Source organism: Triticum aestivum, chromosome 3D, assembly GCF_018294505.1.
Source record: "Triticum aestivum cultivar Chinese Spring chromosome 3D, IWGSC CS RefSeq v2.1, whole genome shotgun sequence".
In the NCBI taxonomy this organism is placed as follows: Eukaryota; Viridiplantae; Streptophyta; class Magnoliopsida; order Poales; family Poaceae; genus Triticum; species Triticum aestivum.
The window spans coordinates 7,254,658-7,267,138 of record NC_057802.1 but is presented as its reverse complement, the minus strand read 5'-3'; the positions used below and the strand labels follow the sequence as shown (position 1 = coordinate 7,267,138).

The 12,481-nt window shown below is 41.1% G+C and overlaps 1 protein-coding gene across 1 annotated transcript; it reads left to right on the top strand.

The window, feature by feature from the left end:
- The first annotated feature begins 530 nt into the window (after positions 1 to 530).
- Positions 531 to 12,434, top strand: LOC123076827 (sodium/hydrogen exchanger 8). Its single transcript, XM_044498969.1, has 23 exons — positions 531 to 832; positions 956 to 1,006; positions 1,137 to 1,228; positions 1,591 to 1,668; positions 1,756 to 1,913; positions 2,463 to 2,564; positions 2,644 to 2,761; positions 3,483 to 3,535; positions 3,617 to 3,682; positions 4,432 to 4,476; positions 4,639 to 4,694; positions 6,117 to 6,301; positions 6,427 to 6,477; positions 6,552 to 6,659; positions 7,359 to 7,590; positions 8,284 to 8,586; positions 9,074 to 9,171; positions 9,490 to 9,621; positions 9,736 to 9,954; positions 10,063 to 10,269; positions 11,266 to 11,524; positions 11,632 to 11,933; positions 12,026 to 12,434. Exons 1-23 carry the CDS (start codon positions 673 to 675, stop codon positions 12,377 to 12,379), a joined length of 3,429 nt encoding a protein of 1,142 aa, XP_044354904.1. The 5' UTR covers positions 531 to 672; the 3' UTR covers positions 12,380 to 12,434.
- Positions 12,435 to 12,481: the final 47 nt, after the last annotated feature.

The window sequence follows — 12,481 nt, the reverse complement described above, 5'->3', positions numbered from 1 at the left end:
AATAGATATTCGACTTATCAAATCGAAGATGTCGATGCCCTCCATCAGAGAGGAAAGTCGCTCCTTTCTCTGAAGCATCATTTCGAAGACGAAACCAATTGGAGTGCATTTGTTTGTGGGGAGACCGATGGATAGATGCCGGATCCCGCTCCTCCCACCGGATCCGACTTCTCTTATCTGTATAGCGGGGATCGACGAACTCGATCCCTGACGGCTAAGCTTCCGATGCAGAAGATGAAGCTTGCTCTCCCGTACGATACCTTCACGGTGATGGTGAAACAAGAGTCGTCGGGTCATGAGCGCGATGGATGATGACGACGATGGCGCGGTCCGGGTCACGAGAGCCACGACGTAGCCACGGACAAGGAGATGGGCAGCAAAGTTGACCACGTTTGCACGAGAAGCCAGATGGCGATCCAAAACGCCAATTGTCACGTATTCACGTGACGGCGACACGCACATAGGAGTACAAACTAAACTGGTGCCGTCAGATGAGATCCGCATCATAAATAATCTCTGCTCTCCGCCGTCCCATCTGATCTGATGTGTCCACCTCGCCTTGTCTGATCCCACAGCGTCAGCGAGGAAGAAAAAGAAAGAAGTGGCAGCTCCCCCGAGCTGAGCTCGCCGCAGTACCGTCCCTTCTCTCCTCCCTCGACGGCGGCGGTGGCGATGGAGACGGAGGAGCCCGGGTCCCCCAGCCCCGACGACGCGGTGCTCTTCTTCGGGGTGGCCCTCGTGCTGGGCATCGGCTCCCGCCACCTCCTCCGCGGCACCCGCGTCCCCTACACCGTCGCCCTCCTCGTCCTCGGCGTCGCCCTCGGCGGACTAGGTCCGTCCCCCCCTCCCCCTCTCCCTCTCCACTCCTCTCTCCACCTCTGCTCTAAACTCATCCGTCAGATGCCAGTTCGCAATTTATTTATTTTATATCCCCTCTCTCTTTGATGCTGCTCAGAGTACGGGACCAAGCATGGCCTCGGCAAGCTCGGAGCCGGCATCCGTATCTGTAAGCTCACTTCACCCCGGCCTGGATTGATATTATCTAGAGTAGTATTTTCGGAATCAATTCGGCAGCAGTACTAGTTGACTAACCACCCCTGGCCTGCTTATTACTAACTGTCATTCCAATGTTGCAGGGGCTGCCATAAATCCTGATCTCCTCCTGGCTGTCTTCCTCCCCGCCCTCCTCTTCGAGAGCTCCTTCTCCATGGAAGTGCACCAGATCAAGGTATCTATCTATCTTCACAGGGCTGTCTATCTGTTGGTCTGTCTGTCTGCTATCAGATTTGAGTTACATCACTGAATAAGGCTGGTCTACAGTGAAGAAGAGACTTTTATTTACCTCTTATTAGGCACTTGCTGGGTGACCATTCAGTCTTGGTACCAGTCTGTCATTATGGACCGATTTGCCATCGATCCAGTTAGTGTCATGTCATAGGCTGATGCAGATAATCCGTTATGGACCAATTCGTGCTTCTGGCAGTGCTATATATCCAAATCTTCTCTGCCAGCTTGAAGTTCTGAACTGTTATGTAGCACCGCAGTTGCATACATGTTTGTTCAGTGGATACTGAAGTGTTTACTTTGCAGAAATGCATGGCGCAGATGGTGTTACTTGCTGTCCCAGGCGTGGTCATCTCAACAGTTTTGCTTGGCGCTGCTGTAAAGGTATGTATGTATGTATGTGCGTGGATTGGTAATGGACGTAGGCCATTCTTTCCAATGTTCTGATGCTAGCTAGTTCATGTGCCACAGCTTACTTTTCCGTACGATTGGAACTGGAAAACATCATTCTTGTTCAGTGGACTGCTTAGTGCAACCGACCCTGTTGCTGTGGTTGCTCTTCTAAAAGACCTAGGAGCAAGCAAAAAGCTCAGTACAATAATTGAAGGAGAGTCCTTGATGAATGACGGGTATGCTACCGTGACTCACAAATTATTCATCTTTTGATTCTTAGAATGCGTGTTTTTTTTTTCTGCCTGCTTGTCTGTTCCTCTGTATTTTATGGGGAGCAAGTCCATTCTTGAGAACAAAAACAGAATGATTGACTCAATATATCGATTACAAGATTTTGTGTTATGTTTGTCGTGTCTAGAAATTTCCGGGAAAAGTGCTTTAGAATGTGTGCTTCACACTTAAATGTGAAGTATTCACTAGTACAGTTGTTTTTGTGTTTTCACTTCGTTCTTTTATTTTGAAATCGCACCATGTAGGAAGAAGACACCGAAAGGGGTTGGGTGTGGGAAGAAACTCGCTCTGCATGTTCATAAGAAAAAACAATGAAAAGCTCATGTTTATTTGATACTGGAAGTAACTGACAGTGATAATTCTGCCCCCACACAACTTTGAACCCTAGCTAGCGCACCCACCAGTGGGGTATTGCATTGTTACCAAATTGCGCCATGTACAATTATAAGATTATCTTGGACTGTATTTGTACTTAACGGCCTTGTATTCTACAGGACTGCTATTGTTGTCTATCAGCTATTCTATCGAATGGTGCTTGGGAAAACTTTCGATGCAGGGTCCATCATAAAGTTCTTGTCACAAGTTTCACTTGGAGCGTATGTGAATGGTTTATTATTCCGAAGTAGATGATACAAAACCATGCTACTAATGCTAATCAATATCTTCTTTGACCAGTGTTGCTCTGGGCCTTGCGTTTGGAATTGCATCAGTACTATGGCTGGGCTTTATTTTCAATGATACAATCATAGAGATTTCACTTACCCTTGCTGTCAGCTATATTGCTTTCTTCACTGTAAGATAATCAACTAAAGAACATATCGAAGCTCTCATATTTCTGTTTTTTTGCCTAGAAGGACATGATTTGCACTGCCTGGCATATTTCTAGCACTAGTCATAGAATGATTGTCAAGCAGCCCTTTTTGCAACACTAGGATGCTGTTTTATTGGTCAACTGAAATGGCTTCCAAGTCTCCTAGATACACACATATCAAAGTCCCTGTGTGATTGTCGCCGAACTGGACAGAGCTTCATGAATCTCCTCAGATATAATTATTTGGTCTGAACAAACATTCCGGTTTCAAGGGTATATTAGAGGATTCATGTTGGAATCAAAATTCTATTACTACTTGTACTCTTGATTCTAACTTCAACTAACTTGGGGGATGTTTGGTGAGCTAACTGAATGTATGTTACGCGAAAGAACATTGGCTTTCCTAAGAACAGCATTCTAGATTTTTGATATACCAAGAACTGGTTCGATTGCCATATTTGACCTAGTCCAGTAATTTACTTACTTTCCAGCTTTTGAACCTATTTACTGTGTACCATTAAACTGAAGTTAATCCATATGAGCTGTCAATTTTGTTTAGGATAATAAATATCAGTGTTCATTGGTTAGAGGTTGCCATTGCTTGTGCATGAATTATTATTTTTCTCTCATGTCTGCTGCAAGACAATGATCAGTCTTCTAGTTTTCTGGGGCTGTTTTCTATTACTAATATTGTTCGTATCAGGCGCAAGATGCATTGGAGGTCTCTGGTGTTTTGGCCGTCATGACCTTGGGGATGTTAGTAAAACTTGTCGTCACATTCTGATTTGCATATCCTTTGCTATCTTCCCTCCAATATTAACTTCGTCATGTCGGCAGGTTCTATGCTGCTTTTGCAAAAACTGCTTTTAAGGGTGACAGCCAGCAAAGTTTACATCATTTCTGGTATGTTCAAGCAATATATGTCACTTTCTATTGTCAGCAAAGATCAAAATTCTCAGCATATGATCAACCTTAGTAATTTTAGTCAAATATATTATTTTTTTCTCTGTTCCTTATGTATCCCGTGAGTTCCATGAAGCTGTTGATGCTGGATTTCTGTGAGCATTGTCTGGAATTCAGTAGATTTACTTTAAACCTGTGCCCTCTTGTAAATGTAAGTTAACAAGTTTGTAGCAGTCAGTTATTTGTCTACCTGTTAAACTCCAGATTTGTATAATTTTTAATGACATGCAATTTCATCATCAATGCCCTGAAATGTCATTCACAGCTTATATTGGAGTTTCTAAACAGCAAAATAAATTGCATGAAAAAAATGATTCCCTAAAGCATCAACAACAAATTTATCATTTAGTGCAAGATGCTGGTATCATCATACAAGTGTCATTGCATTCTTGTCTCTTTCTTTTCCTGGGAAATTGGATTATAGAATGTACATTGTGATCCTTCAGTTCATGGTACATTAGGCATTACTATGAATTCTCATTTAAGCCATCATATAATGGCTTATTGATTCTTTTGGAGTGTCTTTGTGGTCCTAACTTGTGTGAGGGCGTAAGTGCAAACCTCTTGTAAAAGGATATGTGCTCTCCATGTTGGAGACACACATGATTTCTCCAGTTCACGCTAGATGTTCTTACGTTTTATGTGATGTTTGCACTTCATGTCTGATAACTGTTTTTACTTGTATTCAGGGAAATGGTTGCTTACATTGCAAACACACTTATTTTCATACTGAGGTATCAACAACTTTGAACTTTTCTACATGTCGCAAAAATAATTTCTGATATTTCTCTTTTTGCCTGGCTAAACTAGACCATGCTTGCTTTTGTTTGGTATGATTAATGCTTCAAATATGGGTACTGTCATCACAATGTTTCATACATCTGAACTACCTTCAGTGGGGTTGTTATTGCAGATGGTGTACTACAAGATAATATTCATTTTGAGAGGCATGGTATGAATCTTCATGTATCTCTATCTACTCTTCATTTAAAAAACCCTGCTATGTCAGCATTTCTACTAGTCTTTTGCAACCTTTGTGTTTGTTCGCCGCTGCCATGTGTGAAGTTGTCTCACCATTGATCATGATATTGCAAAGACTCAAAAAATCGGAATGTGTCATGTGCACTTTATTGAGCTTCTGCCCTGGGTGACAATATAAAGTTGGTGGAATCTATTGACTCCATGAAACCTCCATTTATTTGATTTAAGGATGCACAAAGCCATAAAGCAGACCTTTCTTACTTGAATAAAACTAGACCTTTGGCCTTAGAACGCTAACAGGTCAGAGTTTGGATATTATTTTAAAAAGTAAAAGTAGTCACGTAAGTCCATCAGGTTATGCTTGTACCATTTGGACTTTGTAGGTTTCTGGATTTTGGAATATTTGTGGGTATTGCCCATCTGGGTGATGTGATGATAATATTTAATACTCCATCCGTCCCAAAATATAAGAGCGTTTTCGACACTAGTGTAGTGTCAAAATAGTGTCGAAAACGCTCTTATGTTTTGGGACGGAGGGAGTACTAGAGTTTGTTGTAACTTAATAGTTAAGAGTTTGATCTTATTGTTTTGGAACCTGTCCACACACTTCTGTGAAATTTGGATTTTGTTGTAGAAACTCATTGGCATGAGCTTACATAGATCAGTTCACATGCGCTTAGATCTGACTGTGTTTACATGATTGCATCCAACGTGAGTTAAAAAAAAGTGAGTTACTTCACATCATTGCAGTTTACCTCTGATCATTGCAATTGTTTTTGCTAAAATCAACTATTTTTTTAGGTGATGTGTTACAGAGCATTTGTTTTTTTTTCTATTTTTCATCATGTGGCACTGTTCTCAGGCTTATGCTGGTGCAATGTGTGACCTTACTTATTCTTCATGATCACGAGTAGTCAACAGTCATTGGACTAAATCCTCTTACAACACAGTACATTAAGCTGCGGGTAGATTTTTACTGCCACAGGGTTCATCGCAGACTGCTGAGTGATGTATTATGTCTTAGAGTGCTACCTTAATCCTACCCTTTGGAAAATTGCATGGAAATTCCGAAGCTATTTAGTTAGATAGATAATGGTACAATTCAAGGTCATGTGCAGAAGCGAAGAAGATATGTTCTTCTGCAAATCGTAGCAACTTCTGTTTTCATCGGAGAATTTATTTTCTTTTGTTCTCAATGTACAGATAAAGTTTAGATTTAATATTTGGCATGTTTATTTTGTATCAATAGGGACATTTTCGGATTTTGATATTTTCAATTTTTTTGAGGAGGCTGAGAACACAGTAGCACCTAAGGAATGGGTGCACCTGATATGTTCTTCCGTTCTATATTATGAGCTTGGTTCTAACCCATCTTTGGATCGTTCTATATTAGGCACATCATGGGGATTCCTTCTTCTGCTCTATGTTTTTGTGCAAATATCGCGTGCTGTAGTTGTCGGTGTTTTGTATCCACTGTTGCGTCACTTTGGGTATGGTATGGACATCAAAGAAGCCACAGTTCTTGTTTGGTCAGGATTGCGAGGAGCTGTTGCTCTATCACTCTCTTTGTCCGTTAAAGTAAGTTTCTTGCACCAATGCCTTTGATCCTTATCTGTTGTTACCATTATGTGCATATTCGTAGACATCTTTTTAAAAATTACTCCGCCATTTTTTTGAGAAATTAACTGAAATTATTTTGTTAGCGTGCTAGTGATTCAGTTCAATCTTATCTGAAACCAGAAGTCGGAACAATGGTATGCTCTTTCCCTTTTCCTGAAAAGTATGATTTTATTATTTGAGCTTTGCTGATCTTATAAATCTTTTGCAGTTTGTGTTCTTCACAGGTGGCATCGTGTTTCTGACATTGATTTTGAATGGTTCTACCACACAATTTTTGTTGCACCTACTTGGTCTGGGAAAATTGTCAGCAACTAAGGTTAGCTTAACAAATTATTATCTGTGGTTTCTTCTGATCTTGGGATTAAAGATTTTGCTTAACTGTACATTTGCATGTTTTAGTAACCCTTTGAGCTCTAACTCATAATATTAATAAGTGAACTGGCCCAGCTAAGGTGTTAAATTATGCAATTTTGTCCCAATCTATGAGCTCAAGGATAGTGATGAATCGATTCGTCGTACACAAATAATGAGGCCGAGAGTACTAACACGCCCGACACATTATTAAGAAGGCAACATGATACCCGGGTTTATTTGCCCCACGAAATAGATCTACAAGATTTGATCTGCCCCACAGGGGTCAAATCCATGTTGGCACAAAGACGCCACTCTTCTCAGGATATTGGTTCTTGACCTGAAGATTACTCTGAATGTGTAGGCTCCATTTATGAACTTTACATGTTAAATTATGAAAATAAATAAATAATAGTCTCTCTTTTGGTCGAACCCTCTTGATTCCTTGTAGCTTCAAAAGTTCTTTATAGAGCCTTTCATTACTATTATTATCATTAGGCTCTTCTTTTAGCTACTCATGGGTCCATATGTTTGCTGTGATTGTTATCTGCAATCAGAAACAACAGTAATTTGGTTTCACATCACATGTGATCGATGAATGTGAAGTAGCATAGTTATCTTCTCTTCATGCTCCAGTTTCTAATCTGATTTCCTGCAACTGTAGCTTCGTGTATTGAAGTATACACAATATGAAATGCTAAACAAGGCATTGGAGGCTTTTGGTGATCTCAGGGATGATGAGGAACTTGGGCCTGTTGATTGGGTTAATGTGAAGAAATATATCACATGTTTGAATAACTTGGAAGATGAACAAGCACATCCCCACGATGTTCCTGACAAGGATGATCACGTACATACCATGAATTTGAAGGATACTCGAGTGCGGATTTTGAATGGTATGCAATATACATGATAATGTGCTGATTAAATTTGATGTTTGGTTGATTGATCAATTCGCCTTTGTTTTAGCTATATCTTTTTCAGAATGCCAAGGTGTGTTTGTTTACGAGGTACATACATATATAAAAGAGTAAAATGCACTGTATCCTATCAAATATCATGTTATTTACCAATTCTTGCTGTCAATATCCTATCAAATATCTTACTAGTAGCAAGCACAAAATTTTATTACATATGTTGTCGCTGCACACACACAATTTTACTAAACATGATTGTAGCTAATCCGTAGGCCGTCTTTTATTTCTGTGTCGGTCGTACTTTTGGTACATATTTATCTAATCTCTACATGAATTGGAATTTGCACTTTATTGGCCATCACATCACTCTTTTTTGTGAGGAACATCTTTCATTTGTTATGTTAGGAACTTATGGTTTCTATGAGTTCTGTGTATCTTATTAATGTTTTGCATCCTTTTATTTTCTTTGTTGTCTTTGCTCTCGAGCTATTACTTAATGTTTCATTTATGGTTCTGCCTTCTCTTGAAATAGGTATGAGAATATGCGGTCTCATACTACTACCTCTCTTTTACTGTATCTGTCTATGGCCTACCAAAGAAGCACCAAGTCTGAAGTGGAGGGAGTAAACATGATTAGTTAAAAAAAGATTATTGACTACAGATTTTTGTCAGGTGTGCAAGCTGCTTACTGGGGAATGCTTGAAGAGGGACGAATAACTCAATCTACAGCAAATATTTTAATGAGATCAGTTGATGAAGCTATGGATCTTGTCTCTAGTCAATCATTATGCGATTGGAAGGGTTTGCGGTCCAATGTCCATTTCCCAAATTACTATAGGTTCCTTCAGATGAGCAGGTTGCCAAGAAGGCTTGTCACATACTTCACAGTAGATAGATTGGAGTTAGGATGCTACATCTGTGCGGCATTTCTCCGTGCTCATAGAATTGCGAGGAGACAACTACATGATTTTCTTGGTAATATCCTTGACAGTCTTTAAATGTTGTCCTGTGCTAGTTTTATACCAGCTATTTGACCTATAAAGTGCAGAAAAATGTACAGAAGAAATGTCTGTCTCAGTAGTTGGTGCCTATATGAGAAATGCTATGTGTGAGAGTGTTCGAACATATTCCTGGTGTAGGGGTCTATTGTTGTAGTTCTTTAGTGGGAAAGTCAAGTGGTACTTACCTTAAGCAGGGTTTGCTTTCCTGTAGACTCAGCCAGTTAAGGTATTTGGTGCTCAAACTGGCGATGTCTTGATGGTGTGATATATCCTTCATTGCAAACCTGCTTGGTATAGCAAGATCTGACGGTCCAAATGATTTGAGCTTGTTAAGGTCGAACCTGATACCATGAAAAGCTTGCCAGAAGTCACCTTTTCACTGTTTTGTGGACACTGGAGATTAGCGATCCTAATCCATTTCACCATTTCCATTATTTTTATAAATTTTGCTTGTTCTTCAGGTGATAGTGAGATTGCAAGAATTGTCATCGATGAAAGTACTGCTGCGGGGGAGGAAGCTAAAAAGTTTCTGGAAGACGTTCGTGTTACATTCCCTCAGGTTGTGGTTACAATGTGCTACTATCATTTGACTAAAATTATTATGGGTTCATTAGCCTCACGAAAACTTGATAAATTCGTCCAACTGGCAGTTTTATTTGCAAAACTTGAGGACAAAAGCACATAGTCTGAACTAAAATGGGACTAGTTCAGCTTCATGCACATCTAGTTTCTCTTTCCCTTTTCTTGTGGGGGCACTGTTATCTACTCCCTCCGTCCCATAATATAAGAACGTTCTTGACATTACACTAATGTCAAAAACGTTCTTATATTATGGGACGGAGGGAGTAGATTCTAAAGCTGTTTCAACACTTTCCAGGTGCTTCGTGCATTAAAGACTCGACAAGTAACATATGCAGTATTGACACACTTGAGTGAGTATATTCAAGACCTCGGGAAGACTGGGTTGCTCGAGGAAAAAGAAATAGTCCATCTCGATGATGCTTTGCAGGTAGTTTGGAATATATTATTTCATTTCTTGTGATGAAGTGAAAATCACTTATCTCTCTGGTTTCAGTTCACAAATCGCAATATACTAACTCTGATAAGTTTATTCATTTGGTAGACAGACTTGAAGAAGCTTCAGAGGAATCCACCTCTGGTGAAAATGCCAAGAGTTCGTGAGCTTCTAAACACTCATCCTTTAGTCGGTGCACTGTCTGCTGATGTTCGTGATCCATTGTTAAATAATACAAAGGAAACAATAAAAGTTCATGGAACAGTTCTATACAGAGAAGGGTCAAGGCCAATTGGTATATGGCTTGTTTCGACTGGAATAGTAAAGGTACGTTTCTGCCTCGAGACCACTTCATTACATTTTGGTCGAAATATATACTTTCCTACTCTAGCTGTTTCAATAATGAACATACCCCTTGCTATTTTTTCCTGGCAGTGGACAAGTCAGAGACTATGCACCAGGCATTCGTTGGATCCAATTTTGTCACATGGAAGCACTTTGGGTCTATACGAGGCATTAACTGGAAAGCCTTATATTTGTGACATTATTACAGAATCAGTGGTGCATTGTTTCTTCATTGAAGCTGAAAAAATAGAGCAATTGCGCCAGTCTGATCCTTCTATTGAGGATTTTATGTGGCAGGTATGCTCATTAACATTTTTGACTCTTAGACATTTCCTGCAATGCATAATCCTTTTCTGCTCTGTTGTTTCCTTGATTCTGTGAGTGGGAGCGAAACCCATTTCCTTTTTATGTGGTTCTCAATAGGGTTAAAACTCCTGCTGGTTATTGATTGATAGTCCTGTAAGCCTGTAATGGGAGGGTGGGTGGGCGGCAGCGTTTGTTTTAACAAGTTTTGCTTAGAGTTGCTTCTAATTTCGACACTAACATCAAGTATGAAGTTTGTCCTAAACCAAGGGTTACCAAGAGATAATTGTCCTAAAAAAGGGTTACCAAGAGATTGTCCACATGCAGCAACTATGCAGCAATGAGGTGTAGAGGAGCATAGTCTAAACCAACGCCTCCATCGAGGGACTCGCATCATCATCGTTAGATTCGAACAATGAGGTCAAGTCCTAGATTTTCGCCTATCAGCGCCCCATCGAGGGACTGTCGACTGAGCCCTCAACGCCACCATCACTGGATCCAGTGAAAGACTGGACAACCACGCCGTGTTTTCATCTGTAACCATCCCAGCTGATTATTGCCACCACCAGTCCTCAAATCTGCTTCATCTTTGTATCAAACTATCAGTACCCGTGCACATTAATGAATTGTAACACTCAAAGCAGCCCAAGCCTGTATGAACTTACAACAATTGTTGCAACTTGCCTGGACATTTACTTCTCTTCACCTAAATCAAATTATCGAAACTTTGCTTGGGCACGTCGCGTCGCATAATTTATTACTCCCTCCGATCCAAAATAAGTGTCTTAGTTTTAATTCAAAATTGAACTAAAACCACGACACTTATTTTGGATCGGAGGGAGTACGTATTAAGTATTATTACTGACGTTGGACTTCCATTGTGGGACTAACACATCACTACTGCTCCAATAGGTCTGGTGTAACAATGCTACCTTTTTTCACATAATTTGTATTTGATAGACCTTAATCATTCATACGCGGAAATTACAGGAAAGCGCTCTAGTCATTGCAAGGATTTTGCTCCCTCAGATATTTGAGAAAATGGCAATGCGTGAGATGAGGGTTCTCATTTCAGAAAGGTCTAGTATGAACGTCTACATTAAGGGGGAATCCATTGAGCTTGGGCATAATAACGTAGGCATCTTATTGGAAGGATTTCTGAAGACAGAGAACCGAACTTTGATCACAGCTCCAGCTGTGCTGCTGCCGTCAAACACTGATTTGAACTTATTTGGCCTGCAGTCTTCAGGTTCTCTAAATTTTCATCAATCGAGCAGTGGCTGTTTTCTAAAGCAAAAACAGTGATTTATTTTGTTCTAAAAGTAATTGAATGTTGAAGTGCTCTCTTGTTTACAGCCATGAATCAGATAGACTACTGCTATACCGCTCCCAGTTATCAGGTGGAGGCTAGAGCAAGGGCCATCTTATTTGAAATGAGGAGGCCAGATATAGAATCCGATCTGCAAAGAAGTGGATCGTTGCTTTCTCCAGCACTCGGACCTTCACGAACACAGAGCAAAGAGCATGTCGGTTTGCTCAGGTGGCCGGAGAGTTTCCGGAGATCCAGCGGGCCTGGGAATGCAAGCCTAGCTGAAATCAGAAGTCAGCCTGGTAGCTTCTCTGCTAGAGCCTTGCAAGTTAGCATGTATGGCAGCATGGTACGTATAAGCCTTTTCATCTATTTTGTCGACCTCATAGCTATGGTTTGTGATCAACTCAACTAAAAAATGGATCGACAACTCATTCGCAGACGGACGGCATGCACCGTGCTCGGCGGCAACCGAGGCTCGCTCATGTGGAAGCGAACCAGAAGCACAGCGCGTCGTATCCCAAGGTGCCTTCAAGGGCAGCTGACACGCGGCCTCTGCTCTCGGTGAGGTCGGAGGGCTCCAATGCGATGAAAAGAAAATCTGCTCCTGCTCCAGCTATAGCTCCTGCGCTCGCTCCCTTTCCGCCGCCCCTAGCAGCAGGACGGCAACGCCGAGCGGTAGGAGAAGACGACGACTCGAGCGATGAGTCCGTGGGGGAAGAAGTGATCGTCAGAGTGGACTCTCCCAGCATGCTCTCGTTCAATCTACCCTCCGGCCCACCGCGAGGCAGCTGACGGTTGCAGCTTGTACCGATATTTTCTCCTTGTTGTATAATAAATTTTGTGACCAATGGTAGTATGGTACCATGGCGTGTGTATATCAGTATATGTGTAAAC

Coding starts and splice junctions, on each gene's coding strand:
- LOC123076827 (XM_044498969.1), top strand. CDS start 673: ATGGAGACGGAGGAGCCCGGGTCCCCCAGCCCCGACGACGCGGTGCTC. Junction 3,683..4,431: donor CAAAGTTTACATCATTTCTG/GTATGTTCAAGC, acceptor ACTTGTATTCAG/GGAAATGGTTGCTTACATTG. Junction 10,270..11,265: donor TTGAGGATTTTATGTGGCAG/GTATGCTCATTA, acceptor CGGAAATTACAG/GAAAGCGCTCTAGTCATTGC.